The following is a 15,855-nucleotide window of genomic DNA, read 5'->3' on the forward strand; positions in this document are numbered from 1 at the left end:
TGCTTTCTACTCTTCATATCAAATAGGAAGTTTTTATCCCAATAATTTGTGTTGCTGGGTTTTGTCAAGCCTTGCATTACTTGTCTGTTTCACTGATACTATTTTTTTTAACCAATTCCAAATAGTTTTGATGTTGTGTTATAGTTTGAGACCTGCTAGTTCTAATTCCCTTTTCTTTGGGTTTTTCCCATTATTTCTTTTGAACTGTTTGACCTTTTGTTCAAATCAGGATAAATTGGAGGGAAAAAAGGCTAAAATTAGAAAGCTCTGGCCCATATGTTGATCTAGGTGTGAAGTGTTAAGTGCTTGTAAATTGGGGTGTTGGTGGTAGAAAGAGAAAGTTAAGAGGGAATGATTCAAAAGTAGATATATGAAGGACCAGAAAAACAGGGGGAAGGAATAAGGAACGGTTTGCTTTTCTGAAATTCATATTGTCCTTTTCCTTTCCTCCTCCCGAAAGGGAGAGGGAGTAAACATTTCAGAATGAAGAAAAGTTATTGGGTTTTTTTTTTTATCTTGCTACTTACCCTGTATTCTCCAGGATGATTTATAAAAAGTATACAGTAGAAAAACTTTTATGTATAATTATAACTATCTGAGTTGCAGTGTACTTTTGCTAATGTTCTTTGCCAAATGATAATATTGGACATATGGCATGGATCAGCAGAAAGTTGACTGGATTTGGATCCAGAGGATCCCAAACCCTAGCCCTCTGATTTGCAACTTGTGTTACCTTAAACAGATAAATCATTTAACCTCTTTGTGCCTTATTTATAAATGGGGGGTTGAACTAACTGCCTTTCAAAATCTCTTCCTGATTTAAGTCTTTGAAGTACTTTTGTATTTAGATACAGTGCTGGGAACTACTTGTGAGATAATATATGTATTTATTGGCCTTTTTAACAGATTAGAAAATTAAGGTTCAGAGATCATTTGAGCAAGGTTACACAGCTGGGACTTGAACCTGGGTCCCCTCATTTAAAATACAATGTTTATTATGTCATACTGCCTCCCTAAAAGCAGGGTTTTTTTTTTAAGAATCTACGTGTATTTTTATTTAGAAGTGCAGGAAAAAAGCAAAGTAAACAGTTTTTAAAAAATTAATAAACAGCAACCTTTTATTTTACTTATTCATATTGCTATAAATCCATTGGGTCCATACTTCAAAGGTAGAAATGTGAGCAGTGACAGAACTGCTCATACATCGGACTAAATAACAAAACAGAAAGCACACTTAGGACTTGATGCTGCAAAGATAGTTTGCAGAATAAAATCACCTGGGGTTTGATGAAGGAATACATCTGGCATTCTCTTGAGCATCTCTCCATCCATCTTGCCCTTGAAATACACACACACACACACACACACACACACAACTCCCTGACTTGTTTCTTATCTGCTTCAGGAACAGCCCATCTTCACTAGTATATGCAGATAGTCTGTATTCAGAAATACACCAAACCCAGAGATAAATAAAATATGAAAGAATACAAAAGGAGTATTTCAATATGGATAAAACTCTAATTCAGTAGAATAAACATTAAACACTTTGCTCTATGTGGGGGACTGTGCTGGGGTCTAAGATTACAGTGATAAAAACATGATCTCTTCTTAAAAGACTCACATTTTCCTACTGGGAAATGAAATGGACAGACATATCCACTTTGATAAAGGCAAAAACTACTACCCGAAAATCTGAGAAGAGAATACAGTGCTGAACTGAGCCTTGATGGAAGAGAATGATTTTTAGAGGTGTATCTAATGAAGAAGTAAAGTCTACGGGGATGGGGAACATGCAGCCTCAAGGCCACATGTAGCCCTTTAGGTCTTCAATTGCAGCCCTTCGACTGAATCTAAACTTCACAGAACAAATCCCCTTAACAAATGGATTTGTTCTGTAAAACTTGAACTCAGTCAAAAGTCTGCACCCAAGGACCTAGAAGGCCACATGTGGCCTTGAGTCCATAGATTTCCCACCCTAGAAGCATTGCGGGGGTGGGGGAGGCAGGGTGCTGCCATTGAAATGGGAAATGGAATTTTCAGGGGACAGCTAGTTTCTCAGTTTGTCTAGAACAGTGGTCTCCAGACCTTTTTGATTGTACATCCCTATTGGTAAAAAATATTTTAACATCCAGCCAATATGCATATGTACATGTAGCATTATACCAATAATTGTACATTAGAAAGATACATAAAATAGAAAATTGAAAGGGACAAGAAAAAGAAGAAATATTTAATCTTAGAGTCACTAGGGAGTCACTAAAATTTATTGAGTAGGAAATGACATGGTTACTTTGGTACCTGTGTGAAGAATGGATTGGAATGGAAAGAACCTTGAGGCAGGAAGAACAGTTAGGAGTCTATTGCAATAGTCTAGGCAGAAGGTGATGAAAGTCTGAACTAACGTTCTGGCCATATAAATAGAGAGAAAAGAACAGGTGTTGTCAATAAAAATGAGACGATTTGGCAACTCCGAGATTTGTGAGGTAAGAGATAATGACTCAAAGAAGTTGTATCATAAGATATCTTTGTAGTAACCTAATCCAACTTTTACTTGAAAGAACTCCACTATAATAAGCCAACAAGTGGTAATCTAGTGTCTGCTTTAAGACCTTCATGAAGGGGGAATCTACCACACTCCTAGGCAGTCCATTCTACCCTTGGGCAGCTCTAATTATTTTCTTTTCAGCCTTCACTCATTGTTGGTTCTTCCAACTGGGATCCAAATGCAACAAGATCAGTGACTTCTCTACTTAATAGGCCTTCAAATACCTAAAGACAGCCATCATATCATATCTCTGTCCACCCTGCAAGTGTTCTTCAGGTTTGATATCTCCAATTTCTTTAACTCAATGGTTCTTAACTGTCTGTGAATTTTAAAAATATATATTTTGATAATTATATTTCCTTATCACTAGTTTCCTTTGTAATTCAATGTGTTTCATGCACTTAAAAACATTCTGAGAAAAGTTCCATAGTCTTCACCAGATTTCCAGAGGGGTCTATGACATAGAAAAGGTTAAGAATCCCTATTTTAGATCTTGAGGCTGTTATCCACAGTATTAGTGGTCCCTACTTTTGTGTCATCTGCAAATTTGATGAGCAAACCATTTGTGCCTTTATCTAAGTCGTTGATTAAAATGTTAAACAGCACAGGACCAGGTACAAATCCTCCAGTGGAGATCTCCTACCATATTGTCATTGAATAATTAACAGATTGAAAATGGCCATCCAACCTGTTCTGATTGCATTATTGCTTAATTCATAGTTCTCCATCTTCTTCGCAAGAATAGTATGAGATACTTTTTCAAAAGCTTTGCTTAAAATCTAGGTTAACACATCCATAGCATTCCCCTTACTTTCTAGTGTAGTAATCTTGTCAGAAAGGAAATTAAGTTAGTCTGGCATGATCTGTTCATGATGAAGTCATGCTGACCCTTTGTAATTGCTCTTTCTTTCTAGATGTTCAACAACAATCTCTTTAATGATGTGCTATAGAATTTTCTCAAGAATCAGACTCAAGTTGACCAATACTTTACAGATAGTTCTCTTTCCTTTTTTTGAAAATCAGGGCAATTCTTCAATCTTGCCTGAGCTCTACTGGGTTTTGTTTTCTTTTTTTTCAGATATCACTGTCAGTAGCTTAGCAGTCACACCTCTCACTTCTTTCAGGGTCTGGGAATGTAGTTCATCTGGACCAAATAATCAGTGGGGACCAGATCTTGGAGGGAACAGAGGAGCCATTGGGGTCATGGGCAAAAGTGGAAAGATGAGCCTTGGCAAAGAGAATTACTTTCTCATTCTCTAAGACTAGAACAAAGGAATAAAATTGTCATATTTGATCCTCACCATAACCTAGTGTGATAGGTGCTGTTATTGTCCCTGTTTCACTGATGAGGAAACTGAGGCTGAGAGGAGCTAAGTGACTTGCCCAGGGTCAGATAGCTAGTAAGTGTCTGAAGCAAAATTTGAATTCAGGTCTTCCTTATTCCGAGTCTAGTGTTCTATCTACTATGGAACCTAGGAGGGATGAAGTATGAAGAGTTTTGAGGTGGAAAGACTAGCTGAGGGAACCTGTTTTTCCTCATTGAAAAAGGAGGTGAGGCAGTATGCTAAGAAATAAGGTAATTTTGCATGATATTGGGAAGATTTTGGAAATCTCTTTTAGTGGGGGAGGAGTGTGCAATAAGGGATCAATTAAAGGTGAGTAAATATATTTGTGTAGGATTAAATATGTTTGTGTAGATGTTTCTGTGAGGGCCCAGAATAGATTTAGAACTCATACAGGCCAAGATGACTATCAAATCTAATCTCTTCACTTTGTTTTACTGTACCTAGAGAAGTCACTTAGGTTCTAAGTGGAAGAGTCAAGATTCAGCCTCAGGTCATTGGACTCTAAATTTACTGTTTTTCCTTTGTACCTTGCTGACAGATGATTTCAATTTGTCTTGGGACCAAGTCCCTCCTGCAATATTCAGTAGCTGGAGAGAAGGTACAGACAATTTAGATGGTAGGAGTGACCCAGGGATAAAAATTACCATTCAGTCAATATTAAAGGGAAGGACAAAAAAAGGTCTAGGATTCAGGGATGAAGAAAAGGAGGAACAGGATGTCAGAACAGAGTTGATAGCCTGGGGAAAAAGGGATTATGGACTGAAGGTTGCTTTGAGGATCTGGAGAATCTGGAGTACATGGGACAATGGGAGAAGTGGAGGGACAGAATATTGTGGTTATAGAGGAGAATTTGTTCGAGATATGTGAGGTGGAATATTTTGTGGTCATGGTGAGATCTACCTTTCTAACCCATGAATGGCTGATTTGGAATAGAGATAGAAGTCCTAGGGGGCTGAGGTTCAGAATGCTGGTGACCTGGGAAGCCAACGTAATCTGAGAGTCTTTAGTGTGAAGACTAAAGCCATGAAGGATGGTATAAAGGAGCTAAAATGGAAAGGAAGACTATGAAACCAATACTGAACTCATTCAGAAAGGATAGAGAATGATCTGGAAGTTCGTAGTTGGTAGCAACAAAGACTTGGACAGGTTGGTATAGATGATGATGTGACTGTTAAAGGAATTGAAATAAAAAATAACCATGCCAACTCATCCAACTGACCCTGTAAGTTGGGAGTTGTGAGAGAAGTATTTGCATTGGAGATGATGGTAAGTGAAGAAATGAGAAACCTAGATTTCAATGTCCGTTGTTGGCAGGCCTGGGGAAGGGATTAGGAAAAGGTAGATAGGAACTGTAGGGTTGAATTTGGTCAAGAATGAAAGTACAAAAGATGTAGCGAGGCAAATAGTTTTTCACTCAGACATACAGGAGTTTAGAATCACAGAGATTATAGAGGAGCAAGAGGAAAGAATTTGCCAGTCATGTGGCATAAGGAACACAAAATTCATAGCAACTTGTTAAGCTAAATCACCCCCAAGGTTTTAATTAGAATGTTGGTGCAGAGCTGCCTTGACCAATGGTACCTCCTTAGTTGATTGCTACAGTGATGGTGGTAGTTGTGGTATTGAGAACCAGGTTAGGTTTATGGCTTCCAGGTAGGTTCAGAGATACAGGAGGCATATATCCGTTGTGTTTCCAAATGGAACCACCTCTACCCTCCCCACCCCACTCCCTTAGTTGCATTTAGAGGGAAGGGGAAGAATTAGCTTATGGTGCCTCTAAGAATCTTAAAAGGTGAAAAACAGTTTCAATAGAAGTAGAAAAGGCTACTTAAAATTCCACCTGACGTGTTGTCCCTCAGCTCTTTTTTTTGAAAATAAGAATTTTTCTACAGCTATTTCACATTAAGTAGAATAAGTTCAGAAAACCAGAATGCTTTTCTTTGGTTTACCAAAGTATCAATAATTTTTGTTTTAATTTTTGCTTACTTCAAAAACAGAATTGACATTAACCATAATAATTTTATCCAGAAGTTTAACCAATATAAATTTACTACCACACCAAGAAGATCATAAGAGCCTCAGAAACTGCCTTAATCGGCAGACATCTGACTTGTTTGCCAGACGGAGAGAGATGGCTGCCAACAATATCAAGTTAGAATGTAAACTGGTTTGTAAAATCTCATTAAAAAAAAAAACCTAGAAGCAGTATCATTTCATAAAGCAGAGAAAAACAGTGGAAGGCAAAAACCAATTTTTAAGAAAGGTTGGCAAGATTACAACTAGACAGTCATCCCAAGGACATTCAAGGGTAAAAATGGAAGGAGAGTTACCAAAAAAAGAAATGTGGAAATGATTTGCAAAAGTTATCATAACAAACTGTTTTCTCTGTCAGGGACAATGCATTCACCCCACTTGGACCCTAACATTATAGAGGAGAGAAAAATAACCCTAAAGAGAACAGAGATGGGAAAAATATCCAGGTTAAAGCAAATGTATATAGAAGAGTTCTGTGCTAGAAGTGATACAATTGTTATAGAATTGAGGGACCAATATACAAGGTTTTTGAAGGACAGAAGATACCAAAGGCATGGAAAAATTCTTAGACCTTATTAATACTGAAATGAGGAGACCAGTAGAGACCAGCAATAACTGCTGACCTACATGATTATTCTCTACAGTTTATGAGAGTCATATGTTCATAAGTCAAGGGTGTTATTGATGAGAATATTGAGCAACAAGAAGGCTTTTGCAGTATTCAGTAATGGACTAACATCTTTTACTATTTCATAATTAATACAAATATATGGGGATTTTAAGATCTTGTACTTCTTAGTTGGTTATTTAAAGGCAATTAATTTGGTAGAACAAAGCACTTTTACAGGCACTTTAACAACAGGGTGTTAAAGTCATTCAAGATTGTATCAAGAAGATATTATTATGGAAACAGCCCTGTTAACTGACCTTCTTATGAGAAATCACACAAGGCATAAGGCCAATCAACAAGTATTTATTAAGCTATTGTTATGTGCTAGTCACTGGAGATGAAAGTACAAAGAATGAAATAATTGTTATTTGCAATGCAGTTACGTTATAATTGGGGAGACAAGTGCATATGAAATATATGCAGCATAAATATAAAGTGACTAAGCATAAATATCTGCAAGATAGTTTGGGAGGGAGAGCACTAGCAGTTGGGAGGTGAGTCAAGAAAGGATTCATGTAGAAGATGAGCTTGAACCTCATCTTAAAGGAAGACTAGAACTCTCTGAGGTGAGGTAAGGAGGAAGAGCATTCCACCATATTGAACAGCCAGTGAAAAGGCACTGAGACAGGAGATGAAGTGTCCTATATGAAAAAAATAGATAGAAGGCTGGTTTGTCTGATCACCAGGTATAGCAGGGAAGTAATGTCTAGTGAGCCATGAAAGATAGATTGGGGCCAGATTATACATGACTTTAAAAGCTACACAAAGTAATTTATATTTTATCCTAGATGTGAAACCCCTGGCTTCAGTCGAATAGGTTAGTCAAGTGGTTAGATCTGTAAGGACAGTGATCCCTGGAATGCTGAGAGGCTTGAGGCAGGGAGACCAATTGGGAGGCTATATATTGCAATAATCTAGACCAAAGGTGATAAAGACCTGGACTAAGGTGGTAATTGTGGTAGATATGGTAAAGGTATAAACAGCAAGATTTGACATGTGAATTGACAATGTGGGGTGGAGAATGAGGAGTCCTTAAGTTTTCTTCCAGACATCTAGCTTGAAACACACACACACACACACACACACACACACACACACACACACGAAGGGGGCAGGATCTGGAAGTCATCTACTTATTAAACCTATGGAATATACCAAAAGAGAAAATAATGGAGAAGAGCTTATGGGACAGAACCAACCTTAGGGAATAATGCCCAGTTAGGGGAAATGATGTGGGTGATGGACCAGAAAAGTAGACTGAGAGGGAGTAGTCAGGAGTTATTTGCAGTGTAATTACATTATAATTGGGGAGACAACGAGTGCATATGAAACATGTGCAGCATAAATATAAAATGACTAAGTATAAATATCTACAAGGTAGTTTGAGAGACTAGTGTCATGAAAACTTATTGAGGATGCCAATGTCAAATGTAGCACGTAGGTCAGGGAGCATTAGTACTGAGAAAAGTCATCAGATTTGTCGTTTAAGATATCATTGGTAGTTTTGGAGAGAGCAGTTTTCAGTTGAGTGATAAGCTGGGAGACCACATTTCAAAGGGTTAAGGAATATGTAATAAGAGAGGAGGTGGAGGCAGTAGATAAGTATAAGGAACACTTTCAAAGAATTTGGCTAAGAAAGGGAGGAAAGATAAAGGATATTAGCTTGGGTGCCTAGGGAAGGATTTTTTTTTAATGATGGAAGAAGCGGTCATGTTTGAAAGCAGTAGTAAAGAACTAGTTGAGAAAGAGAGGTTGAAGATTTGAGAGTGGGATGGTGATTAAGGATGTGACCTGTAGGAGAAAATGGTAAGAGGATAAGATCAAGTGCACAGGTTTAATAACAACAACAATAATAGCTAACATTTATATAGCACTATATGCCAGGCACTGTGTTAAGTGCTTTACAATATCATGTCATTTGATCCTTACAACAACTCTGAGAGGTAGGTGCTATTATTACCCCCATTTTACAGAAGAGGAAATTGAGGCAAAGAGAGGTTGTGATTTGCCTAGGATCATACAGCTCAAACAATGTTATATGAATTCTGGAAGAATTGTTGGGACTTTTTTTTAATAACAGAAGAATTCCCAAAATGCATATCTTTCCTTGAAAAGTGGACATGCTTTCCTTGAAAGCATCGGCACATATTTTTAACATTAACATTCTACTAATGTTGCCTACATGGCAGCAAGATGTGGAATACAACTGCCTTTAAAGAAATTAAAATGAGTATTACACAAAGGACAACGGAGTGATGTATTATGGTTGTGAGCAGTCTAAAACATAGAACCAGTTAGGAACTGCAAAGAACAGGAATGAAGAATATTACCAAATAATTATGATAGGAAAATAAGACATGTTCATCTTGTGACAAATAAGGAATGCCAGGTTGACAGCTAGAGTGTTCAATGGATAATCCCACAGTGTTAGCAGAAAGCATAGAAGGCTTCCAGCACATTGTAATTTCCTGTGGGGAACTTAAGGGAGAAAAGGGGCAGAGTTATCATACAAGATGGGCAGGCATAGAGGAGTTGTTGTCTACATCATTGGAAGGACTTTCTGAATTGAGATCACAGATCCATTTGAGCATTTTAATCTCTTTCATATAAAATGACAAAAACCTGAGACACATGAAATTCCTTACAAAGTTAGTGGCTTCATTTATTTATTAAAAATAACCTTTTAAGATAAATTCAGTTACACATAAGTGTGGGTGTAATTACTTTAATAAATTATTTTAAAATACATTTATGTCAAACATAATTTTCATTATAAATACCAAGTTATATAAAATACAGTTTGAAAAAATTCTTCCCATCAATACAGATGGTGGGAAGATGTCAACAAGGGATTGGGGTCTTTATTCCCATCACTTTCCCTGGGCTTCTTGATTTCTCACAGGGCTTAGATGAGATGGAAGTCAATAGCCCTCTGCTATCCAAAGAATTTGGGAACTAATTTCCCCTACCATTGCCTTCCATGGTCCTCCAGAGCTTATCATCTGCCCTTCCTCTGTGCCCAGCAGTGCTTTATCAGTGTTCGTTTGGACCTCCTTTTCCATTTGGCTAATTCTGCCTTTCAGGGAGTGTTATTTTCTTCAGTATTTTTTTGGGGGGGTCTCCTTTAGCAAGTTGTTGATTTGTTTTTTATGGTTTTCTCACACCTCTCTCATTTCTCTTCCCAATTTTTCCTCTACTTCTCTAACTTGCTTTTCCAAATCCTTTTTGAGCTCTTCCATGGCCTGAGACCAGTTCGTGTTTTTCTTGGAGGCTTTTGATGTAGGCTCTTTGACTTTGTTGACTTCTTCTGGCTGTATGTTTTGGTCTTCTTTGTCACCAAAGAAAGATTCCAAAGTCTGAGTCTGAATCTGAGTCCGTTTTGGCTGCCTGGCCATGTTCCCAGCTGACTTATTTGACCCTTGAATTTTTCATCGGGGTATGACTGGTTATAGAGTAGAGAGTATTTTGTCCCAAGCTTGAGGGGATGCATTGTTGTTTTAAGAGCTACACAGCAAACTCTGCTACACCAGCGCTATTCCTCCCCCAAGAACCGCCAACCCAGACCTGACTCAGATCTTAAGCAGACTCTGCACTCTTACTCAGATGTGCCACTTTATTCTTCCCACCAGGTGGGCCTGTGGCAGGAAGCAACTGCAGCTGAAGTTCTGTAGCTATACCACCTCCGCTGCCCCAGGGGAGATGGCCGAACCGTGAACTCTTTTCGCTTGGTCCCAGCAGCTTTTCCCACTAACCTTCTCTGTTGTCTTTGGTGTTTGTGGGTTGAGAAGTCTGGTAATTGCCACAACTCACTGATTCTGGGTGCTAGGGCCTGTTCGGCCCGGTTCCTGGTCTGGTTGGTCTGCGGGGCCCATGCTGGGCTCTGCTCCGCTCTGCCCCCAGCTCCGTGCATGATAGGCCTTACCTCGCGACCATCCAGGCTGTCCTGGGCTGGAGCCCTCCTTCCCTTTGCTATTTTGTGGGTTCTGCAGTTCTAGAATTTGTTCAGAGCCATTTTTATAGGTGTTTGGAGGGACCTGGATGGGAGCTCATGCAAGTTGCTGCTTTCCAGCAGCCATCTTGGCTCCACGCCACCCTCCCCCCCCTGCCCTGCAGCAGTACCTTATCATTGTCATTAAATTTACTGATGAAATCTAAGGACCCTTGGACTTTGCCATCCACCCCACCCTGAACCCTCAGAACTTCTGGGCCTTTCCATCTGCCCTGCAACTTAACTTTCGTTTATGTGTTGTCTTCTCCCAATTAGAGTGCGAGTTCCTTGGGAGCAAAGATTGTCTCACTTTTTCTATTTGTATCTTCCAGTGCGTGCTGTAGTTCTTGGCACATAGCAAATACTTGATAACTGCCTTTTCTTTCATTCATTAAACTAACAGTGATTTTAGGTCTGTAAAGGATGCTGGTGGGGAGAGGATAATATTGCATTGATTTCACTTTTCATTCTGTACAAAAATGGGTTAAGGCTGGGTTATATCTTCCTTCCTCTACAGGTTCAAAATTTCTTGAAATTCTACATCCTTATCTATCCTTATTGCTGTTTTCCTTATATTATTATCACTATTATCCTTATCATATTCATTGATAGATCAATTTAGCTGTTCTCAGTAATACAGTGATCCCAAGACAATCCCAAAGGACTTAATGATGAAAAATGCTATCTGCCTCCAGAGAAAGAACTGATATTGTATGAATACAGAGCAAAGCGTACTTACTATTTTTCACTTTTTTTCATTCCCTTTTCTGTCTGAGTCTTCTTGTAAAAAATGACCAATGTGGAAATGTTTTACGTGATTGCATATACATCTGTAATCTATATCATATTGCTTACTGTCTCAGGGAGGGTTTGGGGGTGGAAGGATTAGAATTTAGAACTCAAAACTTTTAAAAAAATGTTTAAAAATTATTTTGACATGTAATTGGAAGGTTGCTTTTTTTTTAAGAGCTTACTATGTATCTACCCCTGTGCTGGGGGTTACAAAGAAAAAGCAAAAGGAGAAGCCTGATTTAAATGAGCTTCCATACTATACAGATGTATAAATGCTAATTATAAAATAAATAGAAGGTAGTCTTAGAGAGAAGGGCTCTAGCTGCTGAAGTAACTGAGAAAGATGTTGTCTGAGGTGAGTCTCAAGGAAATCAAGGGAAGGAGAATATTCCAGACATGGAGGTCGGTTAGTACAAAGGCAGAGATGGGACTGGGAGCAGTACCTGTGTGAGGGACAGCAAGTAAGCCTGTATGGTTGGACCTTAGAGGACGTGGGGGAGAATGATGTGTACAAAGACCTTAACTGTTATTCCCTTAGCCCAAATTATGATGTCTCTGAGGAAAAAATAGCTAGTTATGGCTGCTTCTTTGGTGAATGTAGTTTTACTTTTTAGCTATTATTATATGTTATTTAAAATAATTTTAAATAGGCTCAAGTGATGAAGACATTTTATTTGTAACAGCAGCAGGTAGTAGTGGCACATGTATTAAGGTACTGTACTGGTAGTTAGGATACCCAGATTTTAGTCTCTTCCTCTGACACTAAGCAACATTGTGATCTTGACCAAGTCATTTAACTGTTTTGGGCCTCAGTAGAATAATTGTATTCTCTGTTTGGTGTTCTATGATAGTAGATTCTTCTGAAATGTTGCAAGAGTTGTACTTGATCTGCTCGGATTGCATAAGGCTTTTAAAAATTGCTTTAGGGCTTACAGGAGACCTATGAAGTTAGTGTTGGATACCAAAACATTGGAGGAAGATAAAGTTCTTTATCGTGTTCACAAATGACCCTGTCTCCCTATTTATCCTACTTAACACTCTTGATTACTTATGGGGATCATATATAGATAATTTTTAAGTACAGATTTGTCAAGTAGTTTTTGCATAACAACCATTATTAATAAGAGCAGTGTGGTGGACATGTGTTTATCTGAATACTTCAATATTTAAAAGTATAATTTCTTTGGTGTAGATTGTCCCCTTCACCAACATAGATGGCAGTGAAACTTAGTAGGTGGTTTTGGAAAGTTGTTATAGTCAGAGGGGAAAAAAAATCAACTTAGAGCCAACCTAGTGGAAAGCTTTGCCAAATTCAGCTCACCTGGTCTTCAAACAGTGGACCCACACTCAATCACTGGGTCCGTACTTGACACTCTTTCAGCCTTAGAAAACCTAGAATCAACTCTCTGTATTCTTATGTGGTGTCAGAGTAAGTCTTTAGTGGTAAATATTTTATTGTACCTGGCAACTTGGCAGTTACCCAGAGAGTTCATTTTACTGATCGCCTTAATCTTACTACACTTACAAGTACATGTATAATATACATTTGTAGGCATATACTCCTCTATTTGTGTTTAGGTTAGGCTATCAGTTTTGGGTAACTGTTCATTTGACTTTCTTTGCCCTTTGCTGCATCAGTTTTACTCTCTTCCTGATCCAAAGGGAGCCTGAAGGCATCCAGTACTATTCCCTCATTTCTTTTTTTTCAGATGAGGAAACTGAAGTGGCAAGAGAGCCAGGATTTGAACCAGGGTCCTTTAACTCCAAATCCAGTGCTTTTTCTACTATACCACCTTGGTTTCAGTACTGGCCTGTAGGGAAAAAAGGTTAGCTCCTTGACTGTAGTACCTTTCTCAGGAAGGAAAGTCATTTTAGTGGATGTTATATAGTTTTTCTTATATAAAGCATGCTTCCATAGAAGGGGAATAATGAAGCAGTACCTTGGATAATGGGTATGACTATGTTAAACATAGTCTTAATAAAAAATTATAAGAAAATTAAGAGAAGGGGCAAGTGGGTTCATTGCTATCTTACAAATAAGGAAACCAAACCAAAATGAGTATACCCTGTGATCCAGGTGCCTATTTGTCATTAAAACCCATGTTTTCCAGTTTTCAAGCTTACCCTTCTATAATGTCTTTCGGGTCACTTTAACGTAGTAATTAGTCCTCACGTGTTCTCAACATACCTGGCCTTTTCTCAACAATATCTCTAGTCATTTTTGCACATGGGGTGGGCTATTGTATTTTTAGAAGTGTTAGTTTCATCACAGAATCTCAGAAGTGGAAGGTCTGTAATCCCCTCTATAACATCCTTAAGAAGTATTCTTCCAGTACCTTCTCTAAGACTTCTTGAATTCTTTATTAAAACACTACACACAACTCTACAACATATAATTGTGCATTTAGCAAATGTGTCTAACATATGGATGTAGCTTGTGTGTATAGATATAACACACATGGATCTGAAAGTATGACATAATAGATAAAAATTGTTTGCCTTCTATAGGGATTATTAATTTATAATTTGAATTGTTGACTTTTTTGATCTACAATCTGAAAATACATTTACTAGCAGAGAAAAGAATATGAAGATTCTAAGACCCTGTCATTGTAAAAGTAACTAACCACATTGATTTCCAGAATCATTCAGTATCCAGCATTTTTTAAAGTGTGGTTGATCATGTGAGTTCTTGTTGGAGAAGCCACATTTCCACAATTTTAAACTTCTAGTTGGTAACAACTATATATACACACATATACACACACACATATGTGAGTATGTGTGTGTGTGTATATATGTACACACACACACAGTTTTATGTAGTATTGAATTAATTCCAAAATAGATTTAGAAGGTTTTGGTGATATTTCAGTAATGTGTCCTTTTTACTCAATAGAGGGCACACAGGATTAACAGCATTGTCTGGTTAAAAGGTTCTGGTTGAGTTTTCTGAAACATTTCAGTGTTGTGCCATAGCTCCCTCAACTACTTGTTCACACCTTAGGCAACAGTGTTAATTTTGGGAAAAAAAAAATTCATAAAGGGAGGGGCAGAGTATTTTGCACACAGCTTTTACACCTAGGGATTGAAGGTTCATTTTTTTTCCCCATTGTACCTGTATATCTGCAGAGAGCTAACATAGCCCTAATCTACAACTCACCTTTAACTGAAGCAGGGGGTAAATTATTGTTTGTGTTGGTGCTAGTTAATCATACTAGCCCAACAGCATTTACATTCACTCCACTATAAGAGATACATAGTTAACTGATGAATTGGAGCTGTTTTACAGCTGCAGGTAGGTTAGCTTTGCTGAAGACTTAATCACTATGGTCACCTGAACTGTGGCTTAGTGTATTTTAGATTTTTTTCTACTAGGTAGCTATGGGAGAATATTGGGGATTATGATTATCATCAGTTCCTTATAGCAAGGTTCTTTTTTTCCTTGTAAGCTTTATCTTATTTAAGTGAATATGACATGTAAGCATTGAATTAATTTTTAGTTAACTTGGGATAGTTATAGCAAGTATTTGATAGTACTTATTGATTATCTTGTTTTCTAGGGGCCACCTACAGATGCTCCGGCAGTAGATACAGCAGAACAAGTTTATATCTCTTCTTTGGCGCTATTGAAAGTAAGTAGAGCCACTTACTTTAGTGTGTCTTTTTATCCTTGTTGCAGCCTTATTAGGCTATTGACCATTGTGATTTGGAATATATTTCATGTTAACTAATACCTTCGTATATAATCTATTAATTTAACATGTAAAATGAAGAACATTTTTCCCCCTAATTAAAAGATTAGTTGGGGTATGGGGGAGGTCTGCTAGGGCAAACAGATTTCTTAGACAAATAAGCTTTGAATCCAGTTGTAACATTCATCCTTCTTTACAGATGTTGAAACATGGTCGTGCTGGAGTTCCAATGGAAGTTATGGGTTTGATGCTTGGAGAATTTGTTGATGATTACACCGTCAGAGTGATTGATGTGTTTGCTATGCCACAGTCAGGAACAGTGAGTACTTTTACAGTTTCTTCTTGCAAGTAAAAGTGGTTTTTTTTCTTTTTCTACGCTAAATAACTTTTCATCATGTTCCGTTTTGGTTTTTCCCAACAGGAAAAAAAAGTATGACATTAATGATAGAAATTTATAGAACATGTCTTGGGTCTAGATCTCTATATCAATACTTTTAGGCTTTGAAATAAAATAACATATTAAACTTGTTGCATATATGAAGGAAAGAATATTAGTATTATGTTTGAAAATCTACTTTTAGATTTGAATTCAGTAATAGTTTGGGGTTTTCTTTTCATTTTAAAGATAGGCCCCTTTTTAATACTTTAAAGGCTATACCTATTCTGGTTAAGTGTAAGGCGTGTAATTTAAAGAAATCACAGAAAGATGTTTCCTGTTTCCCAAATGAGGTAGATTATTTACAGAAGTATACACTTTGTTTGTTGTTATAAGGAAACCACTC

General features: G+C 37.7%; 1 protein-coding gene across 1 annotated transcript in view; it reads left to right on the forward strand.

Annotated features, from left to right (window-relative positions):
- The window catches only part of PSMD14 (proteasome 26S subunit, non-ATPase 14), a 109,757-nt gene that overhangs the window by 54,833 nt on the left and 39,069 nt on the right, over positions 1-15,855 (forward strand). The window contains 2 exon segments of the mRNA XM_036746781.1: positions 14,942-15,013; positions 15,273-15,392. Of these exon segments, the coding sequence (XP_036602676.1) occupies positions 14,942-15,013; positions 15,273-15,392 (192 nt within the window).

This window comes from Trichosurus vulpecula, chromosome 2, assembly GCF_011100635.1.
Source record: "Trichosurus vulpecula isolate mTriVul1 chromosome 2, mTriVul1.pri, whole genome shotgun sequence".
NCBI lineage: Eukaryota > Metazoa > Chordata > Mammalia > Diprotodontia > Phalangeridae > Trichosurus > Trichosurus vulpecula.